This window comes from Ptychodera flava, chromosome 10 (assembly GCF_041260155.1).
Source record: "Ptychodera flava strain L36383 chromosome 10, AS_Pfla_20210202, whole genome shotgun sequence".
Lineage (NCBI taxonomy): Eukaryota > Metazoa > Hemichordata > Enteropneusta > Ptychoderidae > Ptychodera > Ptychodera flava.
The window spans coordinates 26,429,693-26,449,081 of NC_091937.1; the positions used below are offsets into that span (position 1 = coordinate 26,429,693).

A 19,389-nucleotide genomic window follows, 5' to 3' on the forward strand; every position below is an offset into this window, starting at 1 on the left:
AAAATCAAAGTAGAAATTGATAATAAAATCTACATGCATTGAAAAGTGCTATATAGAATAGAAGGTGATAAATCCTGTGCTAGGTAGTGACTTTCCTTTTACAATAATATTAGGTGGCCTCTTCTTCCTTTGATAATATTGCTCAGTGGTCAGTTTTTGCTTTTACAATAATGCTAGGTGGTCTCTAGTTCTTTACAATATTGCTAGGTGGTCTCTTCTTCCTTCTACAAAACCACTGTCCTTATCAATTGACACTTCAAACTTCTGTTGGTTTTATGAGCTCATATACAATCACACCTAGTACAATTAGTCGCAAGATTTTTGTTAATAATTTTCAAAACCAGAAAAATTTTGCAAACAACAGGATGTGGTAAACAACAACAACCGCTAAGTTCCAAATCTCTGCTTGGCTAGTTGACAAAGTGGAAGTTTTGGACTGATAATTTTGTACAGATCTTGCCATACTTCTGACATTTAAAGATCAACAAAAACCAAACAAACAAACGAGTAGACTGACCTGGTGAGAACACATCAGTGCATAGAAAGCTTCAGATGCAGATGAGGTCAGGTCCATGTCAAAATTTTCATACAGAAGCATGTTAAAAATAACCTGAAAATAAAGACAGATAGCAAATTGAGAAAATGTCAGGGTGCTTCTTCTGATTAAAACCCCCCTTTTCCAACTTAATCCCAAAATCTAGCAACATATTATAATGATTGCAATTTCAAAGGACAACAAAAGACACAGACACCTCGTAATTCTCTTCACACCTTAATTCTGTTCCCGGGCCTTTCCAAGCCAGGGTTTAACCCTTTCACCACCATGGTTTGTCCCAAATCCATTGTTTTCTATGGTAAAGTTGGACAGGTATACAGGGAACTGGGGGTGAAAGGGTTAAGGGAACTTTACCATGCCAAACACATTAACAGTTGTATATATATATATATAGTCTTCTACAAATGTCCTTTCACATGAAAATTTTCTTTTTAATATCTCTGCAGCTCAGGTGTAGTTCAATACTGCAAGCAGTGTATTTAGTTGCAGGTAACCTTGGTGTATCTATGTAATATGCTTTACATCGATATCCAAAATGACTGATTTGCAAAAACAATTAATGTCTTTATTGCTCAATGTAAGATCCTCACACATCACCACCTTGTCTATATTATCATGCTTATGGTCACTTCACTGCACACTTGTAATGCAATCAGCCACACCCTCCCATTGGTAGAAACTAGCACTTGTCTAAGGGTGCCTCCAATGATGAATAACTACAAAGATACCCCCTAAGATAATGTTAAATTGTACTGCAGCTTAGAGTGGGTACAGTGTTCTTCAGTACAGCTGACACCGACCTGTTCACTCCCATTTTACTGTAGACAGGTCCAAACTCACAATCGAACATAATCGACTTGAGCAAAATCCATTGAGACAGTAGGGTTATTAAGGTAGTATGCACCTCGAAAGTGAAAGACTTAAACTTTTGCTCTAACTTTCCTTAATGAATCTTTCAATCATTCTCTTTAAAAATCAAGAATAAAAATTTTGGTACTAGGGGGACACCGTGCAAATTTTGGTACTAGAGAAACAAATTACCCAAGATTTAGGCACACAGTTCATGTAGCCGACAATGAGATGCAAATGATATGCGGTCAAGGTCTCCTCAACTAACTTTCAGCTGGTTCTTCACTTTCTACTATTTTTTAGTATTTTTTACAAAGGCACAGACTTATTCTACCTGCAACTTAAAACTGATAGTGATTTTGTAGCTCATTCTTTACTATTTTTCATAGTTTTTGGTAGCCGGTAACACACACTTCGTGTTCGTGTCGGCTACATGGACGATCTGCCAGATTTACCCATATTAGAAATTCAAAATGGCCGCCATCCCTGTGTTAACTCTATGGAGAAAATAAAATTTTCGAATTTCGAAAAACTAAGCCAGTGAAAAGTTTTCTTTCACCAAGAGCTTTAAAATGAACCCCCACATGTTGTATATCAGAAGAGAATTGTAAAAGTTTGAGAGTCCGAATGTCTGTCCCCGAGGTGCGTTCTACCTTAAGATCATACAAAACCAAAAAGTGCTTACCCTGAGAAAATGCTGCATGCCGGCATACAGTGGCGTGTCCGCCTGTTGTTTTTTAACGCAGTGGCCTCCAAGTGCCGCGAGACAGTCAAAACACAGCTTGGCAATTTCAACTCCGAAACTGGTCAGGCCAAGTTCAACTGATGCCAGCAGACTCTTGAAAAGGTCATCCGGCAACTGGCAGACTTTTTCCGGGTACACCTCACAGATAAAAGAAGCCACCCTGTAGTAATGGGTGCACAGCGACGGAAACTATGGAGACAGAAAAGAGAAAGATAAGTCCATGGATAACTCCATTCACATCCATCAGGAGCATTTGTAATTCATAGAGAATACATGAAATATGCTGCAACCAAAGCTGATGGTGTCTTGGAACACCAGTTAATTCAAAAAGCTTCGGAAAGATAAAGTTTTCTTCATAATTTCAATCAATGACTTGTACAAGTACATACAATTTTGTATTTTCCTGGCTGAAAAGAAACTCCAATTATTTTCACAGCTGAAATTTCTACAGCCATGCTAAGGCTGGTTCCATCTACTGATACAAAACAGCTGTGTACAGTAGCCTGTCATTGGGACAAAGTTGCTAATGCTAATATTTTGTTTTCATGTTATTTTGCTTTATTTAAACTCTGCCTGATAACCTACTAAAGATAGCGTGTGTCACTTAAGGTAGGATGTGCCTTGGGGACAGATAGTTGGACTCTCAAGTTGTTTCAATACTTTTCTGGTCTACAACTTGTTGGAGCTCATTTTAACCCTTTCACCACCGTGGTTTGGCCCAAACCCATTGTTATCAATTGTGAGTGTGGACCTGTTTACAGGGAATTGGGGATGAACAGGTTAAAGCTCTTAGTGTAAGAAAAATTTTCACTGTCTTGGTTTTTTGAAAATCTAAAAATTTAACTTTTCCCACAGAGTTAACACAGGAATTGAAGCTATTTTGAATTTTAAATATCAGTAAATGTTAGGTAATTTGTTTCCATGGTGCCAAACTTTGCCCGGTGACCCCCAGTTTTTGGTCTTGATTTGGTAAGAGCATGGTTGAAAGTTTTACTGAGGATTTGAGCAAAAGTTTAAGTCTTTCATTTTCGAGGCACATACCACCTTCAGTGAAAGATTGAGCTCTGAGAAGAAAACTCCAGACCAATGGCAGATTTCATCATAATTTTAACATATCACATCAAGATTATCCAAAGGAACATGTCTACAAACTATCACAGCTATCAGACAAGTGGTTTTTGCGAGAAAAAATCAATTGACCAAAAGTAGCAAAAATTGCCTCAATGACACTGTAGCTCCCATCCTGGACTATTTAGTGTTTGTTCTCTGGTCAGATATTTGAACATGTGTGAAAGGGATAGAGTGCATGAAGTGAAAATACTTAATGAAATGTACAGTGAAATATGTTTAATGTAATTATTCAGAATATAAAATGGAAAAAATACAGAATTAGATATATCGAATACTGTGATACAACCATTAACTCAACAAGTCATTTACAATGACATAGTCCCCACTTGTAATAGGAGTATTAGTCTTGATGGGGCAGGAAAATGTGGTCATTAAGAAGTATCACTGGAGTGTATATGTTGAGATCTATGGGCACATAGGTCTATGTCGTTGTTCCCAATTTGAAACACATGAGGCATGTCTAAGTTATGGTTCTAAATCGGGAAAAAAGATCAGACCTCTAGCAGTATTGGCCAGCCAAGAAATACATATGCGCATTATAAATGAGGTACAAGATGTGACATCTTAAGGTCTAATATCCTATCAAAATTGGAGGGTATAGAACTTGTGGTTACTGAAATATGCATATATATGTATAATCAAGGTCAAAGGTCATCGAGGTCACATGACATTTTGAAAAAAAATTATATTGCTAATTAATCCCTATATGCCAAAAAATCAGATCTCTAGCTCTATTTGCTTGCCCAGAATTAGATGTGTACATAATTAATGAGGTAAGCGTGTGTTGTCATAAGGTCTCCCATCCTACTAAATACAAAGGACATAGCACTTGTGGTTACTTAAATACAAAGGACATATGCACTTGTGGTTACTTATTTATTGACATAAACATATATTTTAGGTAAAAGGTCATCGAGGTCACATGACATTTGGTCAAAAAATTTCTCTCATATAGTTATCCCTATATACCAAAAATCAGACATCCAGCTCTATTGGCTCGCTCAGAATGATATATGCGCATAATTATTGAGGTACAGTATGTGGCGTCATAAGGTGTCCAATCATACCAAACATGAAGGGTGTAGCACTTGTGGTTACCGAGTTATGGAAAAATATGTATATTTGAGGTCAAGGTCACCGAGGTACGTGACATTTTGTCAAAAAAATTGTTTTGCTAAGTTATCCCTATATACCAAAAATCAGACATCCAGCTCTATTGGCTCGTTCAGAATGATATATGCGCATAATTATTGAGGTACAGTATGTGGCGTCATAAGGTGTCCAATCATACCAAACATGAAGGGTGTAGCACTTGTGGTTACTGAGTTATGGAAAAATATGTATATTTGAGGTCAAAGGTCACCGAGGTCACGTGACATTTTGTCAAAAAAATTGTTTTGCTAAGTTATCCCTATACTAGTATACCAAAAATCAGACCTCTAGCTCTATTGGCTCGCTCAAAATTAGATATGTGCATAATTAATGATGTACAATATGTGGCGTCATAAGGTGTCCCATCATACCATATATGAAGGGTGGTAGCACTTGTGGTTACTGAGTTATGGACAAATATGTATATTTGAGATCAAAGGTCATCAAGGTCACATGACATTTTGTCAAAATATCCGAGATATCTGCGTGAACGGATGGACTCACGGATGGACGAACAGACGGACATGACCCAATCTATAAGCTCACTGGACTTCATCCGTGGGGACTAAAATTGTGTCACTGCATCCTTTTTGCAATATGAATACGATGAGAAACTAAATTTTTATTTTTCGTGGCCTTATACATGGGAGTCTATGGAGATCTGCCTTATACATGGGAGTCTATGGACGTGTAAACTAAAAATATGCAAATTTCACCTCGATTTGCCCAAATTTGGGAAAGGTCACTCCTATGCACTTCCATACCAAGTTTCAAATCAATCGGACTTGTGGTTTCAGAGCAGGAGATTTTTTGACCAAAATGGGAGAAAATTACAAAAAAATTCATGAAAAATAGCAAGTCCAAGATACTGACCCAAGATGTGCACAATCATTTCATGTCAGCCAAAAGTACTTACATGCTAATTTTTCATGTAATCTGCTCAGTGGTTATTGATTTTTTTCAATTTTGACTGTTTTTACATTTTTCACTTAATTTGCATATTTTTGGCAATGACAACTTCATTTGAACAAAATCTCATCTACAGCCCATCATCCATGTACACACCAAATATCAAGATGAAATGTACAGCGGTTTTGGAGTTTTTGATGTTGACGGACAGACATACAGACATACAGACATACAGACACACAGACATACAGACATACAGACATACATACATACAGACATTTCCCTAGCCTATAAGAATAGCTTCCATTGCCATATATACATATGGCTATGGGAGCTAAAAATTGCCCCCAAAATACAAAATTGCAGATTTCATCATTATTTGAAGATATCGTATTTTGATCATCCCTATGAACCTGTTTAACAAATATATCAAAGCTGTCAGACTAGGGCTTTTGGAGAAAAAAACCAATTGACCAACAATGACAAAAACTACATTAAAAATACAAATTTGTATATTTCTTCAGAATTTGGACAAATCTGAAGTAGATCATCCCAGGGGCCTATATTTTAAATATCAATGCTGTTTGACCAGCAGTTTTGAAGAGGATTTTTAGATTTTGTACCATAATGACAAAAATTCTCTTAAAAATACAAATTTGAGTGTTTTATCAACATTTGAATAAATCTGAATAATGTCATCCCTAGGGATATGTATACCAAATATTGAAGCTGTCAGACCAGCCGTTAAAAAGATGAAGAATTTTGCCCCAAAACAGCAAAACCATCCTCAAAAATACAAATTTGCATATTCCATTATGTCATCCCTGTGTACACCATATATTAAGGAATGGGACAAGCTGTTTTTAAAAAGGAGTTTTGAATGTAAAAAGTTGACGGACGACGGACAAAGACATGCAACCACCTATTTGATAAGTTTCACATTGCTGACAGTACAGCTAAACGCATGTCTGAAGTGCAATGAGTCTCAATAGAGAGATAGATTAGAGGGTTAGAATGAGATGCACGAAAACCATGTCTGAATTGAAATGTGACACTGTGAGAAACTTTAACTTTTTCCTCAAAAACATGATGAACTAATTTGTGAAAAGCAGTAAACAACACCATGATGAGACAGAAAATAGAAATGAATCCATGAGAACCAGGCTGTTTTAATTCATGACAGCTAGAATCTGAGTAAACAAAGCAATGAATTTCCGAATACAGGCAGACACAGTCACACTATCAGGTATGTTTGCTATAAATACAGACAGACTCTCATGATCTGCACTCAGACTTCTGTGAAAGTGTTGTGGATCAGGGCAGCTGTGGTTGTGTCAGGTTGTGATTTGTCAGACAACACATACAAGAACACCACAGTCTCTCAGTTCATTCAATGGTAAGTTACATGTACCTCTGACTTTCATCTTCAGTTTTTATACATTTTGATCAAGCAAGTGTACATAATAGCCAATTGTAGCATAAATGAAGGCATTTGTGGTTCAAGGGCATTGTGAATACAATCACAGTATTTACATTCCTTCAAAAAATCTTTAGATTTGAAGCTGTGCACTCTATAATCAGTGTATTCTCAGCTGCAGACCTACAACATGGGTGCATGAGCAAGTCTTTTCCGTTTGGGTAGCCATATGTTTTTTGCCAGTCTATCAACCAGTGTCAAAACAAAAGTTCAGTGTTGCTGTAATCTTGTTTGTCAGTAATGCAGTCATTTGCTAGTCCTGCAGTCTATCCTGCAAACATTCTTAATCAAAACTGTACATTAGTATTCACTTGTCTGTTGGACCAGTGAAATAGCCAGCTGCCTGGTCTCAGTGATCTCAGTAGTACCTCACCTGAGGTATGTACGACCCCAAATGAATAAGAAATACGAGTGATTCTGAGACTCAGTTCATAGAAGAGTCAAAGTGCGATCACGTTTGCGACTGTAATTGAGACTCGCATTTCGCTCGGGGATGTATATTTGCGAGTGAATTTGAGACCGTGTCTGAGACTCTCATTTAACGTACAAACAGCAAGTGCGACTGTTCTTGCGACTGTCATGTGACTGACTGACTTCCTGACGTAATGTGGACGGTCCGTCGTTCGCGTGGCATCGGCACACGGTGGAGAACCTGCCAGCTCAAAAGTTCACCCTTGTTCAGCTCAAAAGACATGACGAATATCGGAATGTTTCACAACAGTCTGAACGAACGGACGGGTGGGATTTGATCGAAGCTAAAATGTAACCGAGCTTTTATAGAAAATACTCATCTATTCATTTTGATTTTATAATATACATACTTTCCTAAACACACATGCAAGCATGGAGGTAGCATGATGCATGGATGTAAAAAATAGACACCCATGCATGATGCTACCTCCATGATGCAAGTTAACACCTTTTGGCGCATCCAAAGATCAGTTTTGCCGGGGACTGAGTGTTCGGCAAAACACAAACATGAAGGCATTACGTGGGGTAGTGACTGCGTTTCACAAGTTTTGATCGTTTTCTTGATTCGCAATTGTCTCAGACGTGTCGGAATTGCGGTGATTATTTGAGTTACTTTCCATCAAAGACGAGTGGGGTGCGGGATTGCTGGATAACAAAGGTCTGTAAGATGTCAATCAAAAAAGGACGCGATACAGGTGTGAATCGGTAAACGTTTGCGATGTAAACATGTTAGATACGGCACAGCATTGTAATTAGGAGCGACCGCAGTTTAGACCCGCAAGCACAGGCGCTCTGTAGCTTGGTGGTCTGTTAAATAGATCAATTTTCGGCTCGATCTATCGATCCCGTAGTCGATATGCCCACGACTGCAACCTAAACACTCATTTAGGTTGCAGTGTGGGCATGTCGACTACGGGATCGATAGATCGAGCCGAAAAGCGATCTATTTAGCAGACTACCCAGTTCGAGCGCCTGTTCCCGCTAGTATGTCACTCAAGCCATAGCGCGTTCTTGCGTAGACGCTGTACCAAGAAACGCCGCCATTTCCAATCGTTTCTTCCACAGAACTGTCATTTAAAGTTCAGATTCAAGTTCTTTTAGATTTTGCTGTCGTGAAAAGTATTATTATTATCGTCTTGCCGTTTTAAAAGATTTTTGAGGACCTAAACGACATCGTGTGTTGCTCCATTGCCATGGAATCCGATGTCAAGGAAAGGCGGTGACTTTTTCAAAGTTGAATAAAATTTCCTTTCTGGTTGCGTTAGTCAATTAATCGAAATACTTTTGTTCACAATTGATTAAACTATAGACAGTGGCCTGTCTCGATTCTCCCGTCTATGATTCGATATTCACTGACTCATTCTTTCTCTTCTTTGTTGATCGATGAAAGTAATTTCATCTTCAATACTCTGTCCTAATTCTACAGATGTAATATCCAAACCTATATTGTCATTTATTTCTGACCAACGTACAAAAACTTGGTCCGATCGCCAAAGCACATATCTGACGAGATGTTTTTCGAAACAGTGAATAAATATATTGGATGAACAGCCGTACTCTATGCATTAGAGGATATCCATGTTGCAGTCTCTCCGAAAAAAAACCGGGGATGTTTAGGCGATAACAAAGGCGATGACTCAGTTAGTTGAATAAAAAAGCTTTTCGTACATCATATTTTTATCTAAGCGAACATTTGTCGGTTTGATGTGCGACCGTACGCAGATCGCCCATATAAAACTAGTCAAAACAATTCTGCGACAATGATGGTGCTGTTGCCATCGACAATTATCGTCCTCGGGGAATCGCAATGCGAGAGGATATCGGGATACAGAAACAGCGTAGAGACTCCAAGTCTTCAAAGATAACACCGTTTATTTCTTATAAATGGATGCTACATATTGCCAGATAGTTCCTTCTCTCAAGATGTTGTCCCTTCGTCTGAGCTGGTGTTCGTAAAGACACCGTGTATATACAATTCAATGCATACAATCCTTATCTACATACAAATAAAATGCAATCTTTCCCTGACGTATTTGGTGCCAAGGTACCTACGTGTATCAATCGCCAAGACCATAAACACGAGAACAGTATGTACTTGTTAGATTTCTCACCTAAGGTATAATCATCGCACTTAATTAATAAGTCTGAACCTGTCTGAACCTGATAATTAACCTTTATGCAGAATTGACGTCAGAGTCAATGAACTCTGTAACATTCCCCTTCTTTCTATGAATGCGTCCCGCATGAATTTTCAATAAGAAATAAATGGTAAAATGAAAAGCATACAACCACTAATAAAATAAAGAATAGAAGAAAAATTACATAACTCAAGAAAGTGTGTTAAATAATTCTACACAACAGTTAATATACTTTGTCATAAATATACATGAATAATGAGTAATAAGGGCCCTTTCTAACTACAATTTACACAGAATATTTTCATAATTTCTTACAAACCCAAAGTGGAAGGGTTATATCCCTTCATTCTGAAAAGTAAATCTTTCCTTTGTTTCATCTTTTTTCTTTGTATCACTACGTATTACAGAACCATCATTAATATCTCTCTTTTTCGAAACTTGCATTTCTATTTCATATCTTGTACAACTTCAGTCACACAAAATTCACCATTATAGGAGGCAGAGTGGGTTTTATCGCCGATTTTTCAATTCAAATTTCAGAGAATGACGGCTTAAACTATTCCCGTCCTTTTCACCTCGTGTAGCTCCCATTAGGGGGCGTACTAAATTTAAATAGTCTCAGTTACGTCTTTCTTTTGGTTTATTTAAGTGGAAGGACTAAATCTCGATACTTTCAGAAGATAAATACAACACTATAAATTCATATTTTCGTTAATTTGATCACATTCAGGGGCAAACGAATCGAGTCACGCCACTCACAAAGTTCTAACATACTTAGGCCGGCCTTGCATACACACCAATCATTCATCTCAGACTAACCGGTGACCACACATTCGTTTCACCTTTATATGTGACCAATTAGCAAATTCGTAAAAAAGACAACAATGCCTTGCCTGTAACTTTCACAGGGTGCTCTCGTAAATACTCTCGTGCGGCATCATTCAAATTATTTTCATCTTCCCACGTATTATGTTTGTGTGAATAGTCCTTCCACTTGACTAAATATTGTAATTTGCCGTTTCTATATCGACCCCTTACAACTTTCTCAACTTCATAATAAGGTGCCTGTTCACTTTCTGAGCCCACTGATCGTGGAGCATTACTGTCATTGTCACCACCAACTGTTAAATATTCGTGAACTGAATGTTCATTGTCATCATCATTGTAAGAATGCACACTCTGACTGGAAGCTGAACTAACATCGTCATCAGGAGAATTCCTGATCTCATCAGCTACTGACGATTGAAACGGAACTTGTAATTCATCTTCAGACTCATCAGAAGTCGACGAATTAAACTCTGATGGACGCAAATAAGCTTTCTTCAACCTATTTACGTGGATCACCTTACGATAATTCTTATTGCTATTCAAAAGTCGTAACTTATAATTAACAGGAGATACCTGTTCCGCAATTATATAGGGGCCCGTCCACTTGTGAACAAATTTCTTATTTACTCCTGGCTTAATTGACGGCTTGTACAAATACACCGCATCTCCTATCTTAAACTCTTGAGATTTCTTAATACGGCGATCATAACGCTCTTTCATTTCACACTGATATTTCTCAATATTCTCTCTTGCTAACTGATTGGCTATGTTTCTTTTACTTGCCAAGAATTTCAAATGGGTGTCTATATTTCGTGTTCTACCCTCAACTGGTTGAAATTCTACATCCATAGGGAGGGTATAAGCCTCCCTTCCGTATAACATGAAAAAGGGAGATAGCCCTGTTGCTTCTTGTGGACTAACTCGATAAGCAAATAACACAGAAGTTATATATCGGTCCCAATCTTTCTGTTTGCTATCTACAAACATTGATAACATGTCAACTAACACACAGTTAAAACGTTCCGTTAATCCGCTTGTCTGGGGTCTATACGGGGAGGACACTTTGCGCTCTATATTAAAATATTTACATGTTTCTTTTACTACCTGAGATAAGAAATTTGATCCCTGATCACTCAACAAAACTCTAGGACTTCCATATGTAGCAATTACTTCATCGAACAATATTCTGGCCACAGTTTCTGCTCTGGCATTTCTCAGAGGGAAGGCTAAGGGAAATTTGGAAAAATAATCGGTAAGCACTAAAATGTATTTATGACCATCATAAGTTCGGGGTAATGGTCCAACGATATCCATTCCTAGTCGATCCCATGGTCCAGAAACTGGAATCGGCAGTAATTTAGCACGGGACGGGGCACAGCACGTTTCCTAGTATGACAATGGGCGCACGTTTTAACATACATATTAACATCTCGAGGCATTCGCTCCCAAAAGTACCTTTGTCTCAAAACTCCCAGTGTTTTAGTGTAACCAAGATGTCCACCCAGGACACAATCGTGGGCCCTCTTCAACACATAATTCCTCATAGATTTGGGGATAACTACCTGCCTAATACAATCAGTTTTCGTCGTACTTTCCCAGTGGGTTTCCAATAGTGATATAGAACTCCGTCAACAATATCATAATTAGGAGCCATATTTACTAATTTCTTAGCTAACTGTTCATTCTCAGGTAGTTCGTTACTCTCCATATAATTTAAAAGGTTAATCAAATACGAATCATTTCTCTGTTCCTTTCGTAAGTTTTCTTTAACTTCTTTGTCAATTTCATTGTCTGCCTTATCGGTATGGGTTTCCTGATCTGAGAAAGTGTCTTGGCCTGTAGCGTAACCTTTGTTTAAGCTTTCCTTGCTCTCAACAGTCAAACTAGAAATGGTAGGAGGCTGAACTAAGTCTGTATTGACTGCTTTATCAACCAGCTTGGGACTGTGATCAGGTCGATAATTTATTTCAGGAGCATTCTCAAGATCTGTGACGTCGGAAGGAAAACCTTCACACTGACGATATGGTCGCCTTGACAACCCATCAGCGTTCATGTGTTTCTTTCCAGGCCTGTAAATAATCTCATAATCATATTGTGTGCAATGTCATTATCCACGACCAATTCGACCTTTTGGTATCTTTTGTTTAAACATGAAAGTTAGATTGGAATGATCAGTTACAATAACAATGTGATTGCTCCTTACATACGGATCGCAATATCTTATAGCATGTATAACGGCCAGGGCTTCTAACTCCGTGATAGAATAATTCCGTTCATGACAGTTTAAACTCCGTCCGCCATACAAAATTACACGCTCGACGCCATCTTGCTGTTGTGCCAAAACAAATCCAAGGGCATAAGTCGAACAATCAGTATACAAAATAAATTCTTTACTCATATCAGGGTACCCCAAAATTGGTGCTTCGCATAGTATCTGTTTCAATTTCTCAAATGCCTCCTCGCATTTATCAGTCCACTCAAATTTGACATCCTTTCCCAATAATTTGTGTAAAGGCCTTGCTATTATTGAAAAATTCTTAATAAACTTCCGATAGTAATTTGCCATTCCCAAAAATGACTTTAATTGTGTCACTGTGTGAGGGCGGGGATAATTCTTTACAGCTTCTACTTTACTTTGATCAACCGAAATTCCATCTTGACTTATGATATGTCCTAAAAATTTAACACTACGCTTCATAAATTGACACTTGCTAGGCTTCAATTTTAATCCTGCTTCACGTAATCTCGTCAAAACGGTGTCAATGTGTTGTAGATGGTCTTCGAAGGTGTTACTAAAAATAATGACGTCATCAATATAACACAAAACATACTGCCAATTGATGTTACGTAGGACATATTGCATGGTGCGTTGAAAACAACTGGGACTATTTCTCAACCCTTGAGCCAGCCTCCGATATTGATATAACCCTTGATGTGTGACAAAAGCTGTCTTTGGCCTACTTTCTTCATCCAATTCTAACTGAAAAAAGCCAGATTGCAAATCTAAAGTCGAGAATACTTGGGATTGTTTTTACCAAGCATTTCTAAAGATTCATCTGTTCTTGGCAAGGGAAAGGAATCAGGTATAGTTAATCCGTTCAAAAGCCTGAAATCCGTGCAGAATCTGAAGAATGATCATCTGATTTCGCAACTAAAACCACCGGACTTGAAAAAGGAGAAGTAGATGGTTCGATAATACCTTGTTCTAATAAGTTGTCAATTTGTCGTTCTATTTCCTGCCTTTTATCAGGGGTCACTCTGTAAGGGGCACGACGAAACGGAACAGAACCCTCTTGCAATTGAATCTTATGCTTAATCAAATCACAGTGACCCAGTTTACCACTAGAATCAACAAAAGCATCGGCATTACGCAGTAAAATATCTTTAAGTTGATCACGTTGATTATCAGTTATGTCTAACTCATCAAGTTTCAATTGACCAAGCAAGTAATCTCTCTCATATTGTGATTGACTGTGACTGCTAGCAACGTTATTAATCATGGGTTCAACCAGTGGAATAATTTCACTTGAGAAATGAAGTGGCGAAAATGCTCCGACAATACTATTTTTCTTGATCTTAACATCTGTATCTAATGTATTCAAAATTCTCATTGGCATTGATTTCTTATTCGAATACACCAAACCACTAGCTACTAAAACACCAGGCGTTAATCGGGTTCGTTTATCACAGAAACACCCTAACACTCCATTTGCATACTTATACGGCACCTTAACGGGAATTATCATTTCACGCCCTTGGGGAATTATCATATCGACCGTAGTTCTCAATGGTACATCAGATTGTAACTTAACACTATTTGCAGTAAAATCAATGACAGCTCTATAACGCTTCAAAAAATCAAGTCCCAAAATTAAATCATGAGTGAGAATATCAACTAAGTTAACATTCAACATTACACGCTTATTTCCAACATAAGCAGGTATCTTCATAAACCCAACAACATTCAATTTTCCCTTCCCCGCTGTTTGTACACAACTATATTTTGATGTCAAAATCGGATATTTCCGTAACTCGGGAATTAAATCTAATAATCGCATGGGAGCCACTGTAATACTAGCCCCTGTATCAATCAAAGAATTTACCTTTCTGTTACAGATAGACACAGGAATTAAATTTTCTTCAAAAGTATTATCTTTCCCGGAGGAACAATCTGTATGGAAAATTTTACGAGTTTCACCTTCAGTAAATGACATCCCACAAACAGCTGGCTTAGTAAATTTGCCCTGGTGAAACCCTACAAACTTCTTAACACATTGACGGGCTATATGCCCTGGTTTCCCACAATTATAACATATTCTACTATCGAAATAGTCTCTTGAATTTCTAAAACATTTCGAAATATTATGTAAAATACCTTGACGGCGATTAGACCGTATTGCTTTGCTGTCAGCCTTTCTTCTTCCGTATTTCTCTACTTTCCGTCGTCTCTTGCCTGTATGTTGTGAGTCATTTTGACGCGATTGTTCATGCAAGTTCGATTCAATGTCCGACATTTCTTTCACAAGTTCTTGCAATTGTCCGATTCTTTCTTTGATCTCCTCCGTAAACTCTGCTGACTCCTCCTCTGGTTCCTGTTGCAGTTTGTTGACAACTTCGGCCGTCTTCGCGTGTTCATAGGCGCTTGTAAAATCGGTGGGATTCATTCCTGCGACGAATGCTTGTAGTGGAGGTTTCAGTCCATTCATAAAGTACGATAAAATTTCCTTGTCGGTTTTCCTGGCTTTCTCTGCCTTCAGCTGTAACAGTGATGCGTATTGGTCGACTGTCTGGTTAGACTGCTGTTTCAATTTGAAAAGCATTTTATCGTACAACCATGTAGGACCACACTTATCAAACCGCTCAAGGAAAGTCTCTCCTAAGATTTCCATGTCAGCCCGTCGATCGCCAGGTAAATTCCGAAACCACCTCTCGGCTTCATCTGATAAGTAAAGGCCAAAGCCTTTGAGTCTTTTTTCATCTGACCAGCATCGAAAGTCCGCAAAGTTAGTATATCGCTGCCACCATCGAAGCGCGTTCTCATTTTCGAGACCGTGGAAAATGCCCGGTCCTAAACAATCGCCGTTTCCAGAGACGATGTCCTGTAACTCTGCAACCTGGCCGTGACATCGCGCTGCCATTCAGCCACATTTATACCTTCGTTCTCGGCTGCATCCATCGTGCTGTACGTATTTTTCGTTCGGTGTTAACTTTTCCAACTGGAGCTTGCTCTGTATGTTCGGATTCTCCCACCATGTGTTGCCATCGACAATTATCCTCCTCGGGGAATCGCCATGCGAGAGGATATCGGGATACAGAAACAGCGTAGAGACTCCAAGTCTTCAAAGATAACACCGTTTATTTCTTATAAATGGATACTACATATTGCCAGATAGTTCCTTCTCTCAAGATGTTGTCCCTTCGTCTGAGCTGGTGTTCGTAAAGACACCGTGTATATACAATTCAATGCATACAATCCTTATCTACATACAAATAAAATGCAATCTTTCCCTGATGTATTTGGTGCCAAGGTACCTACGTGTATCATCGCCAAGACCATAAACACGAGAACAGTATGTACTTGTTAGATTTCTCACCTAAGTATAATCATCGCACTTAATTAATAAGTCTGAACCTGTCTGAACCTGATAATTAACCTTTATGCAGAATTGACGTCAGAGTCAATGAACTCTGTAACAGTGCCTCCTCGTGAATGTCCTTGAACCCGTAGCCGCAACCATTGATATTTTTAATGTGTTTATAGGGGGTTGATGATTGGTAGAATTCATGTATCAAATTTGATGACACACGTGATTGAATCCTGTGATTGTTAGGCATTGACGGTGTGTAGGGACGGCAATAGCCCACGGACCATGACAGTATCAGCAGTACGAAGTACATTGCATGCTTTCTGAGAATGAACAGCTTGTTTCCATAGCTACCATGCGAAATCCGGCTTTGACCAATGTTCCTGTCCTGTCGGAGGATAACTTTCGAGCTGCGTAGCTACTGTTGAGGTTCAGATATTCGAAAGGCTTATCGATTTACAGAAAATACTAAACTTTTGTTATTAGTTTACATGTACATAACCCAGCACACGGGACAAAGCTAAATACTTACCAGGTTGGAAAATTTCTGCGAGTCGCGAGGAAAAAATACGTCGGTATAATTGATCCCGGTTTACCCGGTAAACTTCGTAGATCGAAATCGACATTAACATTGAGCGGTGATCGTGAAGCGTTAAATAAATGTCGGCAAATAAAACATCAAATGACTAAAATATGGAAAAGGAAATGGAAAAGAATTGATTCAAATATTCTCAGATAAGCGGTAAATCCATGTAGTTGGCGACAACTCAGCACATGTATTGCAACATCGCTTTTGGCTCGATCGATACACGGCGACGCAACGGCCGCTGCGATATGCATACCATAGCGGTCATAGGAGGTACAAAAGATTTTTCATAGGTGCAATGGTACAAGTGAGATGAATTGTTTGCCGACGGGAACGTCATCGAGTCATACTCATTTACATATCACTTCCCAGTTCAGGCGGTCTCGCTCTGTGGGTCCATTGACAAGTGAGAAAGTGCTAATTTTGACTGAGGTTAATGGATGACGTACATTTTCTTTGAGCCTCCCGGGCCTTCCATATGAAAAATATGCGCTCAATCAGTGATTGGCTTAAGCTGATATCACGTCATTCTCACACTAACAACGGTTATTGGAATAGTTCAAGAGTTATACACACCTATCCTTTTCATGCCCTCCGAAAGAGTACTAGTATTTAAGCTCATGTACTCCAAAAAGCCACTTTTGGAAAACGACTAGCTGACAGCTGATGACAAAACGCACTCAATGTGATTTCACGCTTCCTTGGTACTCTTTATACAACTCGAAATATTTTTTGTTAAAGTAAAATGAAAGACGAAAAAAGCTCCGTGAACTGACGATAGATTTCCGAACATCTGATGAGGTAAAATCTACTCAAATTGGCGGATTGATCGGAGCTAAGAGAATATGGTATTTCCCATTTGATCTCCGAAACATCATCGTGGAGTTTCTCACAGAAATGAAATTTTGTTTGTAACGACAACTGAAAATCGCGTCATTTACATTCTGGCTTTTCATCGTTCGTTCTCGATATCGATATAGCTGTCGACACAACTGCAGCTGTTCGACGCGACACGAAATTTGCAAATTTTTCGATGTATGAATTCTTCGAACTACATGTATTATGGAAATCAACAGCAAAATGAGCAAGTGTTTCAATATGTTTCGAATTACAAGGCAAGCTGGACATCATCAAGTCAAAAAGTAAAAAGAAATTTTCAAATGAAGGTGAAACTTCATGAAGGTCAAAGGTAAAAGTACGTCATGACTGGGCGTGACGTTGAAGGTTCGATAAACAGTATGGCATCAACAATGGCTGATACGGCGTGTGCGTATCTGACGTTAGGGATGGACCATTAGACCTTGGGAGGGGGGTGGTCACAATGAAATTGTGAAAATTTTTTTTTTACTATTGTAAACTTCTGAAATTTTTTTTTTCCAATTGACATTAGCTGTGCAAATTTTTTTTTTTCAGAGTAAAATTTTCAGATTTATAATTTTTTTTTCGTTCGTCGCTGTCTGAAGATAAAGAGGGCAAACATGTGGTGCCAAGCACCACAAGCGGCCACGCAAGCGGTCACCAAGAAGAGGTCAGGAGAGGGCTGTCCCCTTGCTGCTGTTGGAGCTTTTGAAAAATAGAGATTAAAATGGTGTTATTTGGTGGCACTTGGGAAGTATTTTTGGGGGGGAGGTCAGGAGGGGTGTCCCCCTCCTGCCGTTGGAGCTTTTGAATATTGAGAGATTAAAATGGTGTTATTTGGTGGCACTTGGGGAGTATTTTTGCGGGGGGAGGTCAGGAGGGGGTGTTTCCCTCCTGCCGTTGGAGCTTTTGAAAAATAGAGATTAAAATGGTGTTATTTGGTGGCACTTAGGGAGTATTTTTGCGGGGGACGTCAGGAGGGGGTGTTTCCCTCCTGCCGTTGGAGCTTTTGAAAAATAGAGATTAAAATGGTGTTATTTGGTGGCACTTGGGGAGTAGTTTTGCCGGGGGAGGTCAGGAGGGGGTGTCCCCCTCCTGCTGTTGGAGCTTTTGAAAAATAGAGATTAAAATGGTGTTATTTGGTGGCACTTTTGGAGTATTTTTGCGGGGGAGGTCAGGAGGGGGGACCTGTTGGAGCTTTTGAAAAATAGAGATAAAAATGGTGTTATTTGGTGGCACTTTGGGAGCATTTTTCGGATTACACATCTTCCTCTGAAACATGGTCTTCTTGCTCCTCAGTAGCTTCGTATGGTTTTGAAAATTGACTTTTTGGTTTCCTGGCTTCCCTTTCTACTGCATGGTGAAATGCCTACATTCACCCCACCAAACATCATGCATATCTCATGATTTACAATTGATTTTGACAAGCTGAGAAGCTAAAATAAGCTAAATAATATAGTGAAATTTGCATATTTGTGTTTTTAGAGCAATTGTTGCCCTTTTTTGATCAAAACATCTATTTCTCTGTAGCAGCATGTCAAATTGATTGGATGTGTATAGATGTGTTGAAATTTCAATATTTGTCTTTTTGGGCAATTTATGCCATTCATGGTCAAAAAATCTGTATTCTCTGATAGGGCTTGTCCAATTTCTTTGAAATTTGCTACACAAAAACGATTAACCATGCAGATTTATTCAGTATTTGCTATCGAGAAACTTTCAAAGTTCAACCCTTTTATGTGTTTTTGTGTTGGGATTTGTTGGATAGATGGCATTCTACGTAGTGTATTGTTGAATGTTAAAACATGTGTTGCTGTTGTTATTTGAGGCTGTTTTTTGAGAAAAAGAATTGAAAATGCCTTTTTAAAAGCAAAATAATACATAATGACTTGATATGTTGTTTTATCATTATTGACGTGTTTCTACTTGTTCACCAATTCTTGCATTCATCATTGTAATAAAATGCTGTAAAAAAATGAAACTGATGTGGCCTGCATCTGTTTACCTTGATCTTAAAAGGCAAATACAACTTTCTGTCTTGACAACCATACCATAGTTTCAATAGTTTACCTAGTGTACCTGCTTGGTTTGTACGCAGGAAACA

General features: G+C 38.6%; 2 protein-coding genes across 3 annotated transcripts in view; one reads left to right on the forward strand and one right to left on the reverse strand.

The window, feature by feature from the left end:
• The window catches only part of LOC139142359 (complement C1q and tumor necrosis factor-related protein 9B-like), a 98,193-nt gene that overhangs the window by 75,417 nt on the left and 3,387 nt on the right, over positions 1-19,389 (forward strand). The gene's annotated exons all lie outside the window — the stretch shown is intronic.
• Positions 1-19,389, reverse strand: part of LOC139142354 (exportin-4-like) — an 87,828-nt gene that overhangs the window by 4,062 nt on the left and 64,377 nt on the right. The window contains exons 21-22 of the mRNA XM_070712270.1: positions 2,091-2,339; positions 518-610 (exon numbers count right to left, since the gene is read on the reverse strand). Coding sequence (XP_070568371.1) covers positions 518-610; positions 2,091-2,339 — 342 coding nt within the window. The remainder of the gene's footprint in view (positions 1-517; positions 611-2,090; positions 2,340-19,389) is intronic.